Below are 23,748 nucleotides of genomic sequence, written 5' to 3'. Positions count from 1 at the left end.
CGCAAGCACATTTAACATCTGGGTATCAGCACCATCACCCATCAGTAAATTGAGACTTGGGTTTGAATGTTCAGTATCCACCCAGAGATAAAAATTTTTAAATTGCGCCTTTTATTAAGAGTCAAGCATTTACGACAAATGCCTAGCAAGACCTGGATTTGAATTTTTGAACGCAGTTTTCCAAAGCCTGAATCTTGAGGCTCTTGGTCACTAGGTCCTAAAATGCAAACCTCTCCTCCTTCTTTTCCCTTCTTCCCTTTCTCTCTTTCACACCATCTTTTCCTCCTGCCCACCTTTCTTCTTTCTCTGGTCCCTTTCTGCACCCCCTTCCTTTATGTTTTGTTCTCTCACCATTTATTTAGTTCCTGCTGTGTGCACTTTGCATAATCAGCGCTGGGGGAAAGCCAGCGTAAAGTCTCATGGTTCTCCTAATGATTCACATGTCATCTCTGCACTCATGTCTGTTTTGTTATTCATGTTGGAAAAAGGAGAGGGAGAGATCCACTGCTTATAAGCTGGGTGACCTTTGAGAAGTCATTTTAATTTCTGTGAGCCTCTTTTGTTCATTTCCCTGCTCTGTGCACCTCTCAGAGATTCTATGAAGAAATGATGAGATTTTAAAAGGCCGGTGAAAGGTGCAGATGCTATAGCTTTGTGTTCTTGTTAAAGGACTGATACACGTCTGTATGGACGTCAGCATGGGATGACTCACTCCTAAAGGTGTCCAAGACATGCAGCAGTTTATGTATATACTTTATAAGTAAAAATTTGTAAATATTGAAGGTGCCAGTATTTACCACCAGGGGTGCATGATCAACAGCCTGAGGGCACTGAGCTAAGGAGGAACCCATGGCCGTCGTAGTCCTGCCCTCAGCCCACTTGGACACGGCCTGCCCGTCTCACCCCTCATGACTCTACTCAAAAAAAGGAAGGAACTGGTGAATTTGCAGTTGGCTTATGTGATTTAATCTTTCATGTGACTTTTTCTTCCCTTCCTACAGAGTAAAAATCAGGTTCATCGGAGGGGTGAATACAATGTTTACAGCACATTCCAGAGCCATGAACCCGAGTTCGATTACCTGAAGAGTTTAGAAATAGAAGAAAAAATCAATAAAATAAGATGGCTCCCTCAGCAGAATGCAGCCTACTTCCTTCTGTCTACTAATGGTATGTGGAGGTGACTTGTCTTGTTTGGTGTTTTCAGAGATACAGTCGGCAAACCATATATTTCAATCTCTCTTGGCCTCCATTTTCCTTTTTATCTTGCAGGCTGTTGAAAAACTTAGAAACCATATTTGCAAGATGCCTAGCAGAATGCCTGGCAGAGAATAGGCCCTCAGTAAATAGTACTTATTCTTTTTTAAAAATAACAAATTTATGGTCGAATTATGTGAGACTTGCTATCTGTAGTTTTTGACTAATGCAGATTATTTCCAGGTGTTTTTGGAATGTGGCTTCCTGTCTAAAGATTCACTGAATGTTATTCTGGGAACACATTTCAGGAAACTAAACATGCCGTCCCTGTGTGTTTGGCATACTCAATAGAAGTTATTAATCCCTGAATATATTGGGGGGTTTGGAAAGCAGATGTCCTTGTCTGACACAATCAAGCTCTCTAGTAGAAACATAGGTCAAGAAGAGAGGGGACCCCATCAAAAAACTGATCAAGTAATGGTTTCTTCTCTTTCTCCCTTCTCCCTTCATACTCTTCTTATATCATTTGTTGGTTTAGGGAGAGTTGATATAAATAGGTCAGAGAGAGAGAATGTTAGGGGTTGAACACAGAAGCTGATTCCCTATTAATCTGTAAACCTTTATACAGTGGAATTGCCAACCCTAAAAGTTCTTAATACCCTTGCTGTGAAAGAGACCATCTATACTCAAAACAATTCAGAATAAAATCATATACGAAAGGGTGCTAATTGAATAGCATAACAATTAGAGGATTAGTATATACAAATTAAACACCATCTCCCAAGCAAATAAGCTGGAGAGTGATTCATTTCATCATCCTGTGTGTGTGTCTTTGAGGAGTATACATTTAAATATAAATCAAGAAACAACGGATTTGCTTTCTGCCTATCTCCAACATTTATTAAGAAAGGGTAATGCTCATATGTCAAGTTAAAAAAAATGCAGACTGTGTATATACTACGATCAAACATATATTAACATTTTTAAAGACTGAAAGGAAACACACTGAAAGGTTTATCATGATTAATTTTGACTGTGCATTATGGGTGACTTGTCAATTTATTCCTTTTATTGTTTTTATTTTCTAAGTTTTTACAATGAGTTTTATTTTAATCTTATGAAAAAAAGGGGGGGGAAAGTTTTTAATGCATATGAACCAAAAAAATCCCTCAAATGAAAAAGCCAGTGTATAAATCTATAAAGTAACAGTTCTGAAATAGCCAGTTTAGGGTTATTCAAGCATAGCTTATCTCAACATGACCAGATCTCCACTCATCTGTTTTTCCAGATTCCAAGTAATTTAATTTTTTCTCATTTATTGTTTTGTTTACTTTTTTTGATCTTGATTTCCCAAAAGTCAAGCCACATGAATTTGTTTCAGTCTCTTCCCTTTTAGTTTTGTTTAAGTTTCCCTCAAAGGCTCAGCAGATTCAACACAACTTAGAATGGAAGAAACTTCTGATGATTTTGACTTAATTACTTTAGGCAGAGAAAAAGCATCTGATTATCTTCTATAGCTAGCTTACTTTATATTATGAAATTTAGCCTATTGATTATTACAATAAAATTCAAAGACATAAAAGACATATTAACTACTTTGTGGGGGGGATGGGAAAGAAATCAGTGAAATGCAATGAAGATTAATTATATAGCATAATGTTCTGTTAATTGAGTTTTTAAATAGTTTTTTGATTAACAAGGATATTATCTTCCCATTTGGGATGCTATTTCGTATGCCAACAGCATCTCAAAATGATTCTTAGAAGAAAAATTCCCATGCTCGTATGTGATTTTCTTTTTTATACTAATATTGAGGTTGAGAATCCCCCTTAAGCCAAATAGGTTAACATGCAAAAATTAATGGAAGACAATTGGAATTACTGTACAAAAGAGAAAATGAAGATAGATGATAAGACTGTGTTTAAAAGCTGCCGCAAGTGATGATAAACTACTCAGAGAGCCAGCCAGAAAAAAGAAAAAGCCATTACTCATAGTAACAGCCACATGTTCCTCAGACTTTTTTATCCAGAAAGCTTCAAGCTACTGAGTCAAGAAAAATTGTGTGATAATAAAGTCAAGAATAACTCCAGGCATCCCAACCATGGGGAATTGAATTGAATTCACCATCAATTATCTTTTTTTAAAAAATTGTGCTTATCTCATTATAGCTGGGTACAGTTTTTATCTTCTGCTAGAATACATTCCCAGCTTTAGAAATTTTAATGAAAAATAAAACCAACATTCAGTTGTAAAGATAGACCTTAAAATTATTTGCCAGATGAAGACACATTGCTTTACCTAGAATGTCTACTTCTATCTTAATTCCTGTGATGAGAGGAAAAGGTATACTTAATTTGTTTTTCATGCTATGAAAGTAATAAGTGTTCATTGTAAAAAATTTCGAAAATGCAGAGAAGCAAAATGAAGATAAGGAAAGTGTTCCTATCCAGAGAGAACCACTATTAATGTCTTTTAAAGAGAAAAGCAAAGAGGCATGGATAAATCTGTTTGTTTCTTAACAAAAATATGACATATTCTATAACTGTTTTGCAACCAGATTTTTTAATATAATAATATAACACTTAATAACAGGAATATCTTCCTAATTGTGAAATATTTCTCCTAAAATACCATAACATTTTCAATGACTGCATGGTATTCCCTTGTATGGTTTTTTCTATAGTTTATTAATAAATCTCCCATTACTAGACCTTTAATTATTAACTGATTCTCACTATTATACATTATGTATTTGTAGAAATAGATAATTGGTATAGATAGGTAAATAGTTAGGAAAAAAGCATATTATAAACTATGTATAGCATGATACATCTATTAAAAGCTATTTAAAAAGTTATATAATTCCACACAGAAATATAATACAAGGATATACATAAATTTTTCATAGTAGTTGTCTTCGTCTACTGGAATTGAGGGAGTTTTTAATTTTTTTATTTTTATGTTCATTTTCATTTTCTACAATTTTATGTACCAGTTGTGTAATAAAAAGACGAAAATAAAATGAGAAATGTAAAATCTATATATGAGATATTATTATAGGTTTGTACCCCTCTTCAAAAAAATGCATAGAAAAAATACTACAAGGAACTATGCAAAATGTTAACAATGGTTGTCCCAGACTGCAGGGATTTTAGGGATTTTTATTCTTTATGTTTTACCTCCAATTTCTCTCTTTCTCTGTATAGCAATTTATCATTCCTAATAAGAAAAATATAAGAGAAGAATTGCCTTGCAGTTGGGATGGGCTACATTCCAAAGCCCAGCAATAGAAAATAATCAGTATTAAAATTCACTGATTTGGGTTCTTCTAAGCCACAGTAGCTAATCTACTCTGATCTCTGATTAGTAGCTAATCAAATGACTGAATAAATATGGCCCATGTTTCATCTTCTCACCCTAAAAAGCAGGTCATTATGCAGCCTATATTCAGAGAGGGTAGGACCAGAAGAGTATAGATAGAAAATTCTAAATTCAACCCAACATCTGGGAAAGGCTTCTTTGCCTTCTGTCTCGTACAAACCAGGCTGAATGCACAAATCTTACACTTAGTAGACTTTACAGGCGTGCCAGCAGACATGACCAGCCCAAGTGATGCCCACATATTAGGAAACAGGGGCCCTTCTCTGTTAGAGTAGCCAAATTGTTGCAGGAAGCCCACTTCAAAATGTGCATTTCAGACCGCTGAGGACAAGGCATTTGCCAAGGAGAGATGGAGGAGGGAGATGAGGGGCAAAGGAGCAAGGGAATCCTAATACAGGCAGGATACAGGGGCGGCTTTCCTCCCCTGACAGCCTTACAGAGAGGAAGTAAGATGTGCCGACATCATCATGGGATGAGGCTCACGCTGTCAGAGCAACATCTCATTATTGCAGAACAGTTGCCCAGTTTGCTAATTCTAAAAACAGCTGCTATTTGTGAACCGTGATTAGAAGTGCAACACCGGGCTAAACACTCTACATGCATTCTTTCATTTAAGGACGGCACTGTTTTCCCCAATTTACATATAAAGAAACTGAGGCGTAGAGAAGTTAACTATCTCTGTTTGTAAGATGGGAGTATTGAGGACATACTTATACTAAAAAATTACTCATGTTTCTGAAATTCAAACTTAATTGGCCACTCTGTACATTTTCTCCTGCTTTATCTGCTACTCCCATTTGTCTGTCGCCCAAAGACTAGTTAGGTGCCTACTGCATGTGAATCCCAGCCCTCGGCCACGTGGTGGCGGGAGTTGGAGTGGGGATGGGACCCAAGGTTGTCTGCTTCCAAAACCACGCTGTGCAGGCACAGAGGAAGACACAGAGGAGCAGCCGAGTGTCTGCCATCCAGAAGAGAAGTTAGAACAAATAATGAACGCAGGATCTGATAAGAAAGGCCTCCAAAGGCATGCAACCACAGACATGATCTGTTTGGCCCAAACATGTTTCCTTAAAAAAGGGATTAACATATACACACTACTATATATAAAATAGATAACCAACAAGGACCTACTGTAAAGCACAGGGAACTCTACTCAATATTTTGTAATAATCTATAAGGGAAGAGAATCTGAAAAAAGTATATATTGATGTGTATATCTTGTGTATATATATATGTGTGTGTGTGTGTGGTGTATATATATGTATGTACATATATCTGAATCACTGTGCTGTACACCTGAAACTAACACAACATTGGAATCAAAAGCCTGCAGGTGGGGCATGCCATCTCCAGCTCCCCCGATACCCCGCCCCCTTTCACTCATTCCCCGGGCACTGCCTACCTCTTGTAGGCATTGGAGTCCTCACCCCTGTTTTATTGCTGCAGAGAGTGACAGGGGTCACCAAGTGGTGTAGAGTCCTGGGACAGTACAAAGCTGAGAAAGGTCATTTGCAGCTGGGGACTCAGAAAAGAGACTGCAAGGGGAAAGCATTTGGATGAATCTCCTTCGCATTTTACTTCCCTGAGTACCGCTAACAAGATGCACTGTGTAAATGAGATGCATTCATTCATCCAACTCCTATTTATTGAACATCCACTATGCCCCAGGCACTGTTGTAGGTGCTGGAGATACAGTGAGGAACAAGACAGACCGAATCCCTGCCTCCAATGATACTTAAATTACTGTGAGGGAGACGAGATAATTAAGTTGCCAGAGAGTGAAACGTACTCTGAAGAAAAATAAAGCAGGAAGAGGGGATACAGAACGGTGAGGAAAACATCTTTTTGTAGGTTGGTTAGGAAAGACCCCCTCTGAGGTTGGGACATAAACAGAGGAGAGCAAAGGGAGGAACAAATCTTGTGGAAAAGAGGGTAAAGGGCTTTCCTGGCAGAAGGAGCAGCTAGTGCAAAAGCCCTGAGGCTGGAGTGGGATTAACCTATACAAGGAGCTGTAAGGAAACCGAGTGGCAGGAGCACAGGAAGTGGCAGGGAGTGGGGTAGACAATGAGATCATAAAGTGTGAGGACGTAGGGGTGCAGGTCACAGAGGGCCTTTCAGGTCATGCTAGGGACAGTGTTTAGTGAGGTGGGATGCTGAAATGAGGATAATAATTGGACCTACATCTCAGGGTTATTGTGAATATTAAGTAAATTCTCCATGGAAAGCACTAACATGGTTACATCGTTAATTCTACATATGTTGTGACTACTCTTATTCAGTGTTCAGGACATATTATTATTGAATGATCCAATTTCAATGTAAGCTATAGATTTAACAGCCCATCGTCAGGGAAACCATTTGTCTCAGCACAATAAATGTTTTCGTTTTGAAACATGAGCTCTGCCTTCAGAGGCCTTGAGATTTATGCACTGAAGCCCTTGACCTGAGCCAGTTTCCCTAGCAGTCCCTTCCATCGTGACCGTCACCTCTCCCTGCAACCGCCCCCAACTGGGTCCCGCAAAAAAAAAAAAAAAAAGACTCCTTTACCAGCTTCCTCTCACTGTCATTTTGATTTCCTCTGGTTGCCCTCTGCAGATAAAACTGTGAAGCTGTGGAAAGTCAGCGAGCGTGATAAGAGGCCAGAAGGCTACAATCTGAAAGATGAGGAGGGCCGGCTGCGGGATCCTGCCACCATCACAACCTTGCGGGTGAGCCCAACGGCTGGTTTTCCACCGTCTTTCAGTTTCCTTGGCAACCAGGGTCAGGGGAAGGGGAGGGGAAGTTTGGCCGTGTGCTTGCTGCTGCTATAGGTTACCCTTCTCAGGTGTGAGGGAGGGAGGTCAAGCAGAGACCCCGCCTACCTGAGTCTCTGGTGGTAGGTGAAGGAGCAGGACGGGCACCAAGCTCTGATGACTATAAATCCACGTTTCCTTTTGCCCCTGAGGACTTGCCTGCAGGGTCACTGCCATACATTACTATGTTCTTAGCCTCTGTCTGTTTGCATCATCTAACATGTCTTGAGCACCTTCAAGGCACAGGCATGGAACTACCCAGATGGGAAGTTGGAGTCTTGTGACTCGGAACATGAACTTCTGAATCAAACAGGCCTGGGTTCAAATTCTGCCACTTAACCAGACTCTCACATAGTCACTCCCTTTTTGAACTTCAGTCGTGCAAGTTATTTTTAGTTTCTCCATCTGCAAAACAGTGAACCTAGTACCTTACTGTGTGTGGGCTTCTGAGGCTAAAATGCAGTGAGGATGGAAAGCCCTTATTCCGTGGCTGGTACTCAAGAAATGATCTCCACTATTAGTCTTGGTAGCTTCCTTCCTGCCGTCCAGAAAAGCACAGTCTGGTAAGGAAAGAGGATGGGTAGGACTAATATGCAAGTGTTTATGACAGTAACTAGAGTAAGATAAATGCAATGAGAGTCAGAGAGTTGCAGTTTGATCGAAGGAGGGAGAAATTATATTTGGTTCTGGGAGATTGGGATATGTCTGTTAGGGAAATGGCGTTAGAAATGGATTTCTAAAAGCAGACTTGTAAAGGAAGGCTCTCTAGATAGAGATTAAAATGATTTAGGACTGGGTGATGAGTTTAGTTTTGGAGTGTTCATTGTGAACGGTAAAGCCAGGCACATGTTGGGACCAGCCCTGGCCCCTAGCCACTTTCAGAACTGGATAAAATATGTGCTCTCAGATGCCAGCAGCTCTACTGAAAACCAAAAACTGTGAAGAGACACAGAAGTATCAATACCTGTGGGGGAAAGAGATTGTCGCCCTACGTTTAGAGGCAAATGTGGGGACTGAATGATCATCATGTGCCTGATTAGCTGGCTTGTTGGTTTGTTCATTCATTCATTCATTTGTTCATCTGTTCATTCAGCAGATGCTTTTTGAGCACAGACTCTTTGCGGCCCATAATGCTAGGCTGTCGTGTGTGTACCCAGTAGTAATGGGTACCTGGTCCTCTACTGAGCTTCTTCTGGGCCAACAAGCATTGGCTGCTCTGTTTCCTCTCGTCCGCCTGTGCCTTCAACCTGGAGAACAGCCGTACAAGTTTACCTTATCAGACTGGGTCCATGCTCTAAATGCTCAGAGGTTTTGAGACTGGAGGGCGGAACAGTGAAGAGTATGAACATTGAGTCACTCTGTCCTGGGTTAGAATTCTGGCTCCATTCCTTTCTGGATGGTGGCCTTGGACACATTACTTAAAGTCCTTGTGCCTCCCATGTCACATCTGCACAACAGGCATGAGGGATGGTCGCTACTTCCTGGGATTGTTGTGAGGATTCAGTACAATATTGTGTGTGATAGAGAGCTTAGCCTGTGTAGTGTCTCACTCAGAGAAAGCACTCAGTGATGTTAGTTCCTGCTGATGGTTTTTAGTCTTACTCTCATCATCGTCATTTTCATGACTGTTATTACCCCCTAGTGAGAGTAGGCCTATGTGTTTGAGAAAATTCCCATTTTTCTCTTCATACACTTTTTATACTCTTGCATTCACTCCTCAAGCTATTCACTGGTGTCTACCAAGTGGAAAGCACAGTACTGGTGATACAAAAGGAACAAGATAGTCTTTCACCCCCCAGGACTTTGCAATCGTATGGAGAAAACAGATGGATTAGGCACCACTGGGGAGTTTATAACGTGAACTTCTGCCCAGATGTTACCTTGCTCTTGTTCGCTATGTGGATGGAATTTCTCAGATGCCATCTGTAGTCTCCACTGTGAATTCCAGTTGCCCATGCATCCAGTGGGATTTTGTATACCTGTGTTTAGCCCCTGGGAAGATGCCATCCCCATAATGAAGAAGAGAGAAGGACTCTATGTAAGTTCCACTAGAACAGAGATTGTCCCCAAAGTGACACAGTGATGTTATGAAGTGGACTTGTACATATCAAACATGGAAGGAGGCCCTGAGGAGTGGCTGGGACTTAGAAAACCCCAGTTCTGGTTCTTGCGTCCTTATTAACCATCTGTGACCCTGGGCCAGTGAATCTCATTTCTTCTCTCCATGCTTAGTTTCTAAGCAACTGAGCAGAGGACTGGAGAAAGTCAGTGGTTCTGCAACCATGGGTGCCAGTTACAAATGCAGATTCCCAGGACACAGCCTCAGTGATTCTCTTCAGCACGTTGGGTGGTCCAGAGGGATCTGCATTTTTATCATGAGCCCCTGGTGGTTGAGACAAAGGGATCTGTTACCCCTGGACTCTTATCCTCTCTAAGGCTCCTCCACGCTCTTGTTTTTATGAGCCTCTGTTACTTTTCAGTCATTTCAAGTTATTGTACCAGCTCATGAGACACATTTGCTATCATATTGCAAAACTCGTATCTGATTTCATCTCGTCTACCTTCCTAGGCTTTCAAGTCTCCTCATTTCAGTGTAAACATCCACACTCCAGTGTTCTTTCAGTGCAAACACTGAAAAGGCCAGCTTGCTTTCTTTTTGATCCCAGTGGTAGAAGAAGAACCAGGCAACCCTGAAAACCGTAGTTTCAGAACAATGACTCCAAACAGAGAATGAGTTGATGTGATATTAATCAGACCATAATTTACTAACATGCTCTGCTCTTGACGTTTGCATTGCCAGCAATGGTGGCTTTTTTTTTTCCTTCCCTGTGCTATGATTACCTCTCGTTCACTTTCATAGTTTCCAGTTCTACGTGGATCTTGAGAGTGAGAATGTTTAATAATACCCAACAGCTAATTAATCCTCACTGAGTAATGAACCTGTTCTGTTTCAGTGCTGGGAGGTTCAGCTTTTCAAAGTATGAATGTGGTTGTTTTTTTTCCTTTTTTCATGCAAGATAGCCTTTCAAATCCAATCACTCATTACCCAGAGAGACTATGAGAAGCACTTCTATGGACACTACATCTCCTGCTTAATATTATAACATTCAAAGCAATAATCATGATGATAGTTTAGTAATAACACCTTATAAGCTGTAAAATACCATTTTTATCACAAAGTGTTTACTTACTTAATTCCATGATTCATCCTCAGACCAGCCAGATAAAAAGGCAGGTGAAAATGCTGGGATCCAGTATTTACTGTGCATTTACTATATGCCATGCACCATGCTGCACACTGTATCTGCATTGGCTACTTCATGAGGTACAGTTCACTCTTAAATACCCATGGAGCAGATGCGCTTCACAGAGTTTCAGTAAGATGCCCAAGATCATGCTAAGCATCAAACCTTGATCTATGGGACCCTGAGCCCTTCAACCTGATGCTGCCTCAGAGAGGGAAAATGACTTGCCCAGTGTCTGTCAACTGGTTGTTCGAGAGCTGGGATTGAAAATCAAGAGGTATGGCTCTTCAACTTGGACACATACATTGGGCATTTTAAATGCTTTTCTTAATAACTAGTGCCATTATTATTCTAGGTCAGGATGTATGCATGTGTCTCTCTCTCCCTCCTTCCCCCTCCCTCCCTCTTTCTCTCTCACCCACGTATTCACACACATGGAGTTTCCATGCCTCTGACCTCTGACCTCACCTTGAGGTCTTATGTAGTTCCACTCAGCAAGATTCTCCATACCCTTCTTTCCAACCTCCCAATACCCACAGCTAAGAAGACCTCAGAGCCCTTTCTTGGCAATGGAAACTCATAGTTCATGTAACTTAATCAGCCCAGGAGAGGAGATGGGTGGTGAGAAATCATACGTAGCGTACTTATCTGTGCAGAATGAGCCTGGAGTTATTATTTCCCTCATTAGGATTGGCTGCCAGTGCCCTGGGAACCTAGGCCAGGTGGAAATGTGCTTTTGAACCAGTTACAAAAGAGTTCCACAGAGTCTGTCTGGAAGGTGTGAGCTCCCAACCTGTGACACCATAACTCCCCAAAATGAAGGGGATGTAATGAACTCAAGTTTTCTAATGGATATTCCTTACAGCTAATATTAATATTAATAATAATAATAGCCACATTTTTTGAGTGCTTACTATGTGCCAGGTGCTGGATTGTATACCCTTATATCATTCTGTCCTAACAGTAACTCTCTCGGGTTCTGTTATCCTCTCTGGATCATCCAAAGCCTCCCTCCCTCCTTTCATTTAAGTCTCTGCTTAAGTGCCACCTTCTCAGAGAAGCTCTCCTAGAATTCTGTAGGGAAAATAGCACACTCACATCTTCCCGTTCACTCTTGGTGTCCTTACCCTGCCCCTTTATTCTTTTTTTTTTTTTTTAAAGATTTATTGATTGATTGATTGATTGATTACTATGTTGGGTCCTCGTTTCTGTGCGAGGGCTTTCTCTAGTTGCGGCAAGTGGGGGCCACTCTTCATCGCGGTGCGCGGGCCTCTCACCATCGTGGCCTCTCTTGTTGTGGAGCACAGGCTCCAGACGCGCAGGCTCAGTAGTTGTGGCTCACGGGCCCAGTTGCTCCATGGCATGTGGGATCTTCCCAGACCAGGGCTCGAACCCGTGTCCCCTGCATTAGCAGGCAGATTCTCAACCACTGCGCCACCAGGGAAGCCCTGCCCCTTTATTCTTAACTTTCCTCCTGGCCAGATGTATCATTGGTCCACTGTCGGCCTCCCCTCCCCCTCCCGTGAAATGTAAGCTCCATGAAAGCAGGAACCATGTGTCTCCTCTCCTGTAGCTCCGGCACATGGTAGGTATTCAGGAAATGTTTGTCAAATGAATAGATTACATAGAAGTGGAAACTGAGTTTCAGAGTAGACAAGCGGTTGTTTGCTCAAGATCTCATGGCTAGAAAGTGGTGGGGCTGGGATTCAAACCTAATCCATCTGACCCCAAATCTGATGCTTTTCATTATGATTTCCTACAGCTACATCCTAAGAAAATACTAATTCATGATTGTAGAGCAGGGGAATTTCGTTATTAGTGTCTCTCGGAATTCTTCGGCAAAGCTTTCTCAATGTAGGAGCTAGATTTTGGGGGGAGTGGAGGGCGAGGGTGAAGGCTGCTGAGGCTTTTCTGCCACAGGTTGAGCACACAATGGATGCACTGTTTTTTAGAGAAAAGATTCAATTATATCATGTTTTTACACACATGCCTTCTGCTGGTGACTGCTTCTGTCTTTCTCTCAGCTCAGGACACACACATTCTTGTGACTTTCCTGGACTAAAATTTTTCCACCTAGAATGACCCTGATGTTTACACATCCCATTGGTGGCAATTTAGACACCCTCCTAGCCACAGTCTAAGACACCATGGCAAATCGACATGAGCGTTCACCAGCTCCAAATTCTAAAGGGAACTTCTTGAGGATTATTGCCAACAGGTCATGGGATTAGACAGCTTGGCTAAACACACTTTTTTCCCAAAAGTGATCGTTTTTGTGAAACCACTAGTTTAACTGCCTGATCTGTTTTCTAGAGAACTGATGAAACAGACCACTGGTTTAAGTTTACCAATAAAAGCAGCTACATTGATTCAGCCCTTCCTGGGGACAGACTCCGCACTGAGCAGTTTTCTGTACATTTTACAGTTGATTCTTCATCACAATCCTATGGCTTATGCATCATGCCCATTTTACAGGTGTGTAAACAGAGGATCAGGGAGGTAAGCACTGGCTTAAGACCTCACAGATAATAAGTGGCAAAGCCAAGAATGGAACCCAGGTCTGTCTGATCCCACAGCTCCTGCCCTTCACCATCATACAGGACTATTTATTGCATGGTCCTTGATCTAGACAACAATGTGGATAATAGCATCTGACACGTAGAACTTTTCAATGTATTTTTTATCCTTCTTATTGAGTGCCTTCTATGCACCAGGCAGTGTGCGAAGTACATACTACAGAGCGGGTCTTACAAAGATGAGTGAAACATGCGCTCTGTCCTCCAGGGGCCAGGAGGGGAAGGTTGCAAGTCGCTACAACATGAAATTAATTCAAGCAGTGGTTCTCAAACCACAGTGCGCCCCTCACAGTCTCCTGGTATACATTTTAGAACACAGGCACTGGCCTCATCACTAGGGATTCTGGTTTAGAAGGTCTGAGTTGTACCCAATAGCATCACTGACCAGATCCCCCTTAGAAAATCCCCGGGTGATTCTGACACAGGTGATCCCTGGGCCAAACTTTGAGAAACACCGGATCGGGTAAGCGTCCTGAGAAAAGCACAGAAGATTGCCATGGCAGTTCAGAGGGAGAACAGAAAGAGAGAGGTAGAGGACCAGGAAGGAATTTTCAACATGCATCTTGAGGGATAGATGGCCTTTCATGCTGGGGGTGGGGGCATCTCATTTAATGCTCCCAAGGATCTTGGGGGGCAAGTAGGACGTGAATTGCTGTTTTCCCTATTTCTGGTGATCTGGATGTGATTATCCCCATTAGAAAAGAGGAAACTGAGGCTCTGAGAGGCAGAACTGAGAATCAAATGTGCTCGGTCTAGACACAGCCTTTGTGCTTTCTTGCTGCCTCCGTGGTGACCGTGTGGTGACGCTCACTCCAGGAGAATGGGTAATCCCAGGCCAGTAACAGGGCAAATTACTGGTTGAGTCAGGATCGGCCATCACTGCCTTAGGTTTTCACTTTGGGCTTATGCTTGACCACGGAGGCCTCTTAGGACACAGATACAGTCTTCCCCTACCCATTTTTAATTTTTCTAGACTTCATTTTATGATGTATTGCTGCTCTAGGGGCTTCATAGCCAATCCTTTTACAGCTCCAGCTTTCCTTTCCTTATATTTGTTGCAAATAAAAATGAAGTGTTTAGCTGCTGCAGTGCAAAATCAATCAAGGCTACTCCATATTCACATGCTTGCAGTGGCGCCCGCACGGCCCCTGGATTAGATTAACTCTGTGAATGTGTCACTCTGCTGTGGGTAATTTCTCAACCCCCACTCCATCCCTTCCCCCTCCTGTCTCCGCGAGGGGATATTGCAATCCCCCGTTGATTGACTTCCGCACAAGTGAATGCTGGCACGTGATGTGTGTAACTCAGCAGGACGCACATACTCTGTATTTATGAAAATAAATAATAATTTCTGTTATCGTTATGGATTGCCATCATTATCTGATTCTATCAGTCTGTGTCATGGGGTTTCATTTATGGCATCAGAAAGCACTCCACAGGAACCCTGGGCACTACCCTCACCACCAAGCCTCAGTGTTTTGGCATGTTTTGCCTTTTAGGGGGTGACACTTGTGGATGTCCCTGTCCTGTTCTTTGGCTGATATTCAGTGAGACAGCATTAGTTGGGTTCAATGTGAGGCAAAGGAACTAACTGAAATAATAACAAGAGCAGCAGACGTGTATTAGCATTTGCTCTGTTCCAGGGATGCTCCATATGTTGGCTAATTTATTCTTCAAGATAAACCTGTAATGAAGGTAATAAAATAAACCTCATTTCAGAGATGTGGGACCCAAAGCCAGAGAGGTTAAACATCCTCCCTGAGGTCAGACACTAGTCAGTGGTAGCACTTGGACTTGAATTCATGGCTTTCTTTTTTTTTTTTTTCTTCTATTTTTTTGGCCACGCCGCATGGCATGTGGGATCTTAGTTGCCTGACCAGGGATCGAACCCGTGCCCACTGCAGTGGAAGCATGGCATCTTAACCACTGGACCACCAAGGAAGTCCCTGAATTCATGTCTTTATGATTCTAAAATCCATACTACTATCCTGCCTCTTGTATTAAATAGAATGCCTGATATATTCATCTGAATATTTGGTATAAGCTAAAATATGAGGAAACAGGGACTAGAGAAGAAACCATGAAGGAGATGGTAGATGCTGCGGGAACCTTGGGCCCAGGTGGGGTTTCCGTTTTGTTTTGTTGGGGGGAAGGTGGAGCAGAAAGGATGCGTGGAATTAGATCATGGTTTACCAAATCTGGGTGATCATCAGAGTCTAGGAATGTCTTAAATCATCCCCAGCTGACTGATTCAGAATGTCCAGGCACAGGGCCAAGTGATCTACCCATAGTTCTCAGCTGCATCCCAGGTAGTTCTGAAGATCAGCTGGGTTTGAGGACCATTGGCATAATGACCACTGAGGTCCACTCCAAAGTGGAGGTTCTCTGATTTGATTTGGTTAAGTTCTTCCTTTGCCTGCTTCCCTCCTCCTACCTCAAGGCTCTATACGGAATAATCTGAGGGCCACACTAATATTGCCTTTACACTGAGTGAGTAATTTGATTTGGAGTGAGCTTCTGCACGCCAAGCACATTCGGGTTGTGTGTACGGCTCTGCCCTTTATAACTCAGGTTCTTTCCCCCTCTTACTCCTGGTCAAATCTGGGGGGCAGCCCACCTAATGGCCAGTGTGCTGTAACAGTAACAATAGTGCAGACATTAGTTAAAGACACACTGTGTGCCAGGCCTTCTGCTAGGTGCATGCAAGCACCATCTCATTTCAGCCTGACAGCAGTCCTATGGGCTGAGTACTGTTTTTATCCCCATTTGACAGATGTGGACATTTGATTCAGAAAGCTGAAATTACTTGCCCAAGGGCTGCAGCTACTAAGGGGCTGAGTCACATTTTTAACCAGGTTCGGTCTGACCCCAGAGTCTGTGATCTTAACACCATGTTACAGAGCCCCCAAGAAAGGGCTAGGGCTCTGACCACATCTCAGCCATCACCTGAAAAATGGAACTCATCCTAAATTCTTCCCACAGAGGTCATGCTAATAAAATAGAGTAATGTGTTGACAGTACTGGTGTGATGCCTTATGATTGCCAGATGCTTGATATATGTTATTATCTTTCTCCTCTTCCTTCCCATCTTGTCTTTCACCTGGACAACCAGGAGTTTCAGGAAAGTCTGATGAATATATTGAAAAAGTTCAAAGCAGCATTATGTTTTGATAATAGTGAATCCAGCAATCCATTCTGCTTTATTTTGAATGTGTGTTTGCCCTGGCTCTCCAAAGCTGCCTTGGATTCAGAATATTTTCACTGACAATAAAATATTTTCTTTCATCTCAAAGCTACCTTTGTTGTGCTGCATTTACCACGTAGTAATTAGATCCAAGATAAATGTAAATATAAACAGAATCCTATACCTGGCTTAAGATCGAGTTCTCTTTGTCTCTTGCTCCCAGCCCCTTTGGAAGGCAGCCATGGCTTCTTGAATGTGATAGGAACTAGTAAATGACACTCCCCACAGGTACACTGAGTGACAGTGGGGAGCTGAGAAGTCCACTAGTACCAGAAGAAGAAAAAGATCATGTTAGAGAAGACAATCTCGATGTTTCCATGGTCTCTGGTGCAGTTTATCTTGAGAATCCCTGGTCAGGAGGCACAGTATTCTAGACTATGACCCATTCTCTCTTCCTAAGTTTGGTCATTAAATGGTCTGAATTTTGGAGATGTGGGTGGGTTGGTCAGCCTGGGGCAGGTTGCCAACCTTTTCCAGGCTTTGCAAGCAAGGATCTTGTCATTGGGTCAAACCTAATTCACACTGACCCAGACGGATTTTTCTCAAAAGAGAAGTTATTAGAATGATTTTCTCCATCTTTTCCTTTAAAGGGCTCTCTGTATACTTTTAAAGTAAATGGAAAATCCAGGGCATAATTGGATGATTCGAGGAAGAAAAGTATCTCCATTTTCTAAATCTTTCAGATGGAATTATCTGAATTATGAGTGTCATGGGAAAGACATTGTGCCCAGACCAGGTCCTGGCTCTCCAATATGAGCTCACTTTTGCTGGAGTAAGAGGTGTGAGGTCCAGCCCCTGAAACTACACATGCATGTGTATGCGTGTGCAGGCGGGCACACGGCACAAAGTACCAAGAAGCTCATTGTTCAGGAAACCTTAGAATGTTAACATAGCCTAGAGCTGATTTATAGTATTTGTTTTTCATTGGACTTATTTAAATAGAGATAAAAAATATGAGCCTATGTCCCTTTTGCTACCAACTTATGCAAAGAACTCATTTGAAATCACAGGAGGAATTCTAAGGCCTCTGCTCATTATACATAAGAGTTTTCTAGAAAATCATTAACACAAAATGGATTTGGAGTCAAGTTCAGTAGAAAACAAGATCACTTTGATCTTAGTACGTTGCAAACCAGACTTCCACTGATGCACTGATTTTAAATACCCGTCCTTACCAGAGAAAAAGGTTTTAAGTATTTCCCTAGAGGTTAGTGTACAGAGGACGATACTTTCTTTTCTTTGGTGCATAAGTATAAGAAACTGGTTGGAGGAAAATATTTCATAAGGGTAGTTTTATGTTAAAGGAGATTGTTATCAACTGGAAAAAGATTTAATTCTCTGGTTTCCTTAGAATGATTGAGCCAGAAGGAAAGGAATTTCTACCAGAAAGGTATTAGATTTGTATGTAGTTGAATGGAGGAGAATAGATCACACTCATAATTTGTTGTTTTTATCAGATGATCAGTTGAGCTCGTGTTCTTTACCGGAAAAAATGTTAAAAGCGGTTGTAAAGACACACACACATGCATGCTCACAAATGTTTCTTGCTCAAGAAAATATGGGAAATCCTAGCTTAAATACATTTAAACAAATTGATTTACTTTGGGGTTTCTCAAGACCTTTAATATACTAATGTACAATATCAAAGTCGAAGAAAAATATAGTGCATGCATTATTTTCCACCAAACCTAATTGACCACGAAAAACGCTTTTCGCAATTTATGGGATTACTGTTCTTTTTAACATTTTACTCAAAACGTGGTCCTTGGCCCAGTGTCGGTCCACAACAAGATAAAGAGCTTGTACCAGAATATGAATCATTCACATCACTAATCCACCGTATAGTTCAGCTGACACTTTTATTTTCCATAGCAAGACTTTCTCAATGGATGAAGCAGTGCACTGATTCTGGCTTGAGCTCCTTATCTTGTCATGGACCATTAGCAAACAGTTCAGGGGTCCGTTATTTTGAGTAGTACAGCGATAGACCTCACTTTGGGAGATGCTGACGGAAAGAATTGGGTCAGGGAACAGGGGTTAGCCTGGCAGCGTTTCCACCCCCATTTTCCTGCCGTCCAGTCTCAGAATCCCATGATGGAGAAAGAGCCTTAACAGAGCCTCCCTCTTGACATACAAGTTCATTAACATTAACTGAGAACTTTCTAGTGCCTGACACTATTCCAGGCACTTTGCGTGCTTCCTCATTTAATCTTCACCTTAACCCTATCAGCTGAAAACTATTATCGTCATTTTCCAGATGAGGAAACTGAGCTCCATAGGGAGGAAGCAACTAGTGCAAGGTTGTTGGCTAGCAAGTAGCAGAACCAGAGTTCACCCCTGACTGTCTGACTGCAGACCCCCACTCTTAACCACCATGTTATCTGGCCTCCCAATAGCAATGGTTCTCACCCATCTGGGCCAATGTGGGCTTTATCCTATTGTCAGAGACTTCTTGAAACAGAAATGACCCTTTAGCCAATCTAAAAACCATCACTGTTCATAAATGTTTGCTTCTGTGTAAGCTATCATCTATCTAATATGCATTTATTAAAAAAAGGTTCCACATATAGAGTCATGTGTCGTCCCTGCCCTCACATGGGGCTTATAATTCAGTGAGGCATTAGCTGGCTACAAGCTTTTATTTGAAAATAGTAACAGCACCAACCTCGTGTACCCATGCCTGACATCACGGTCAGTCCTGTTATGTATTTAAACACTGCCTGAACCCCTTCTCAACATTTTCTATTCTGCCCTGTGATCCCACTTCCTCTAATTATTTTCAGGAGTTGAGAATTCTGCAACTTTGAGTTACATGAGGACATTGTCTGTTTAATGCCAAAACATCCAGCCACAAGGTGAAAGCTTCATCCAATTATCCTGCCCTTTCAATTCCAAACATGCAGATGTTTAGAAACTTCTGAAAGCTTGATTTTAAAAAAATAATAATTTGCTTTCTAAATTCAAAGAGCATCTGGGAAAAACATCCTAAGGGGGGCAGGGATATATAAGACTATCAATGCAGACAAGAAAGCAGGAGTTCAGGAGTTGTCAGGTTAGATACTGAGACAGAAGTGACAAAACAAAGCCACACTTGGTTACCATTATTTCTTCCCATAATAAAGTCATCTCTGCACATGAATTCTCAGATGGCTGTCACACCAGTCCTGATGAAATGTGCCTTTCCCTACTTGATGGTCAAATCAATGAAGAACATAGGTGCCACCTAGGTCTCTTGCTTTTTCATTTTTTCACTAATTCCATAGGTATTTATTGAGTATCTCCTTTAAGCCAGGCATGGTAATAGGCCCTAGAATTACAGCAGTGAACATGAATGGCACGGTCCCTGCCCGTGACCTCATGCCCTCAGTCTCTTTTGGTGGGAAGGGCATGAATCAAATGCCCCTGATATAAAACTGACACTGGGAAGGGGGCTGCAGAGGTGCATAGGAGAGGAGTTGATGGAGGAATTGCTCCATTCAGGGAGCACAGAGAATAATCTCCTGAGCAGTTAATAATAGAGCTGAAGCAGGAGGTAGGTAAGGAGAGGAGTGGGAGGAGACTTCCAGGCAGAGGCAATGCCGTGGACAAAGACCCTGAGGTGGGAAGTTGCACCAGAGAACAGGCGATGGAACGAAGGCCAAAGTGGCTGGAATGCTGATCCCAGGGGATGTGTAGTACCAGCAAGATGCAGGTGACAAGGCAGCCAAGTTACTGCCATCATAGACCTTGCTAGGGAATTTGCTTTCTCCCAAGAGCAATGCAAACCCTTTCTTCTCTGCTCTGGTCATTTTTTGACACAGCTCTTCTTTGCTCAATAGCTCAATGTTCTGCACCCAAGACAGGATATACACCAAGGCAGAAAAGTTGCCAGCACAACCTAGAAAACTCCTGACGGATATGACAAGTTTAAATTCCAGAAGCCAGTGGCATTTGGTCAGTGTGGCCATGTTGCCCTCTAGCCCTTGACTGCCACTGTTTTGATATATGTCAGGGCGTGGCCTCCATGGAGCTCCTCCAATATCAAGGTGTCCTCCCTCCAAGGTGAATCCTCCCATGAGTGATTGAATTGTTTGGAGGGTCATAGAACCTGACAGCTCCCTGTTACACAAAGGAGAAGATAAGCTTCCGATTAGTCCTGGGGCTGGTGGAAGCCAAGATCAAGTGCACCTGTCAGAACTACTAACAGCATATAAATCATTACCTCAATTTTCCATGCAAGAATTGGGCCAGAGAGAGAGAAAGCAAGGACTGAGGTTGTGTAGCAGTGCAGAACCATATCAAAGAGCTCTCGCTTGGCTCCTAAACAGGATTTGCTCTGCTATCCATGCAGAGAGAACAGGGCCCCATGCCCAGAGGAACGACAGAGACAAATGCCCACTGGCTCTAGAAAGAGGCGAGTTGTTTCCCTGGCATCTCCTAAGGCTTCTATCGCTAATCTAGCAATAGCAGCCACCAGAGCTTTCCCAGACTCTAAAAGGGAGCAAGTTTGGTACTGCGCTTGCTGTCTATGTGGTCCTAGATTTCCCGATTGTGTAATCACCATAATCATCATTGCTATTGTTGCCATTTTCCTTTCTCTCATTCACTGGGCAGAAATCTCTGAGAGTTAGGGGCCAACAGTGGCTAACCTGCTCTCTTATCATCCAGGATATCAGGGTATTTCTCAGGGCAAAAAAAAAAAAAAAACAGCATAAAACTGAAATAAGATTGAATGAAGGACAGGAAGTCAGAAGATGTTCAATATAGATTTAAAAGTTGAAATCGATTGGGCAGCGCCCAAATCCTCACTGCATTTCATGTGCATAAAATACCAAGTAGCTAGCAAAACACGAGAGCCTGGAAGATTCCAGATGGAGAAGCCCCAGCACAGAGTAAACTCAAACTACTGACTTATACCACAGACCTCAAGAAACACTCTTTTGTGTTTCATCTGGGCTACTCTAGACAGAGTGAGCAAAACTGGGGGGGAACTGCTTCATTCTCCAGGATAGACAGAGTTAAATCCGGTTCCCAGAGCTTTTGAAAGGGACTTTGGTCAGTGGCAGTTGTGTGAAAAGGGGGCCAGGTCTTTGTCCAGCCCAGATATTCCTGCTGCCAATAATGGAGGAGCCTTTCTTCTTTTCCACCCTTAGTGTATTTTAAAGAGAAGCGTATCTTCAAAATTACAACATAACCTGAAATGTGTTGGCTGACATTTAAAATTCCCTAGGACCTAGAAGAGAAATGCAATATATTTTATGTGAACAAACCCAAAATATGAGTCAAGACAGTACACAAAGAGATATGGGAGCTGAAGGAACAAGTCATATGGATACAATAAAACAAAATAATTGCCTGTTTGTTCTGAAGGTGTGAGCAAAATATCCTTATTGCCAGGAGAAACGTGAGGCCAACTTCTTTCCACTTAACCTCTGGTAGGGGAGGAAAGCTCACAGTGGGAACCATTCTGGGAAAGAGTCTAGTGTAGCGGTTAACAGACTTTAAAGGAACAGCTCTGGATTCAAATCCCAGCTCTGTTTTTGTATGGCCTTGGGCCTTTTTCTTAAGCTCTCAAAGTATCAGTTTTATCATCAATCAAGTACCTACATCATAGGACTTGTTATCAGAAAAAAAAAAAAACTAACACAGTATCCAGCTTTTAGTAGTGACCATTCCAGAATAGGTAACTAGCTCCAGTTTGGAAATCAAGAATTCTCAGAACAGAGAGACAACTGGTAGACCCCAGCTGCTGCTTTTGGATAGAAGCATACAGTTCTGTGAGGATAGGTAAGAGGGAAGAGACTTCTAACTTGATCCTATGGTTAGAGTTTATTTGCCTAAGACATATCAACCCTAATGTTTAAGACTCTTTAGTGAATGACACATCTCTGGCCTGAAAGAAATTCCCATTAAAGATTCTTAATGAAACTCTGTAAGCAAAGATTAGGAGATAATGGAAAATAAATCATCAATTTGAATCTCTCTGGATAAGTTGAAGTAAGTGTGTTCCCACAGTGCCATACCTGTTTTGTTTGTTTGTTTGTTTGTTTTATTTTTTATTTTTGGCTGTGTTGGGTCTTCGTTTCTGTGCGAGGGCTTTCTCTAGTTGTGGCAAGCGGGGGCCACTCTTCATCGCGCTGCGTGGGCCTCTCATTATCGTGGCCTCTCTTGTTGCGGAGCACAGTCTCCAGACGCGCAGGCTCGGTAGTTGTGGCTCACGGGCCTAGTTGCTCCGCGGCATGTGGGATCTTCCCAGACCAGGGCTCGAACCCGTGTCCCCTGCATTGGCAGGCAGACTCTCAAGCACTGTGCCACCAGGGAAGCCCGCCATACCTGTTTTTGAAGGACCAGTGAACTTTCAAGTTCTCCCTGAGCTAAGAAACTTTATGTGCTTTAGTAGTAACTCCTTTGTAGGGAAGAAGCTGCAGCCACGTCTCAGGTGAGCGGCCTGGGGAGGGGGGGTGGCATCAAGAACTGCCTGTAAAGTTGTTAAAAGTTGACCCAGGACTCTGGTTGTGAATCTTCCTTTAGTTTCTCCGCCTCAGCCTCTAACCATCAGTCATCAGAAATGCAGAATTTTCTGCCTAGGTCAAAGGATCCACTGTCAGATGTTAGACTTTCTGTCTTTATTTTCCATTAGCAATAAAGAGAAACATTCCAAGTAGGTCACTTTTCCTTAAATAAAAACAACCAAAAGAAGTTTTCTTGATATTTTCTCCTTTGTCTTGATCATTAAAAAAAATTCTATTTTTCTCTTCCAGCTTAAGCTCATTACCAACCTGTTTAACATTTGCAAATTCAAATACAACATTGGATATCAAAATTGACTTTCCAGAAATTTTCCCCTTAATTGGTCTGGTTTTTTTTTTATATAGAAAGCATTCTGCCAGCATCTGTGGTGAGATAGAGTCTGGAAAAACAATGTGCCAGGCCAAATTATCAGGTAGAATTACATTGCTCTCTATTTCTGTTTGATAACAGCACTGTGCCTTTGCATAATTTTTACTGATTATCAGAGTGAAAAAGCCATAACTCAGGCAGATGAGCTTTATTGGCATTGGTCCCTTCTGGGGAAGAAAAAAATATATGAGCAGAAGCATTTGCAAGTGTCGTATATGTTGAGAGATTGAAATTCCAAACAGTCTGTAAACTTAGCTTGCCTAAATCTGCAACCTTAAAAAATGAAAATGCCTCTCTGTATTTAGTGTCATAACTCAAGAGCTGGTTTGTCTCATTTTCTATAATTCAAGACAAAAGAAATTACATGCCTATAAATATATCTAGAATAGAATGTCACTTTAAATGAAAGAGTTCTCATGAAGGAAAAATAAATAGTT

The 23,748-nt window shown here is 42.0% G+C and overlaps 1 protein-coding gene across 5 annotated transcripts in view; it reads left to right on the top strand.

Annotated features, from left to right (window-relative positions):
* PPP2R2B (protein phosphatase 2 regulatory subunit Bbeta) overlaps positions 1-23,748 on the top strand; it is a 462,603-nt gene that overhangs the window by 349,169 nt on the left and 89,686 nt on the right. For all 5 annotated transcript variants that reach the window (XM_007194185.2, XM_007194186.2, XM_057540770.1 and 2 more), the window contains 2 exons: positions 1,002-1,167; positions 7,171-7,283. In XM_007194185.2, coding sequence (XP_007194247.1) covers positions 1,002-1,167; positions 7,171-7,283 — 279 coding nt within the window. The remainder of the gene's footprint in view (positions 1-1,001; positions 1,168-7,170; positions 7,284-23,748) is intronic.

The sequence above is a fragment of the Balaenoptera acutorostrata genome, chromosome 2 (genome assembly GCF_949987535.1).
Source record: "Balaenoptera acutorostrata chromosome 2, mBalAcu1.1, whole genome shotgun sequence".
Lineage (NCBI taxonomy): Eukaryota > Metazoa > Chordata > Mammalia > Artiodactyla > Balaenopteridae > Balaenoptera > Balaenoptera acutorostrata.
This window is presented reverse-complemented; position numbering and strand designations above follow the sequence as displayed.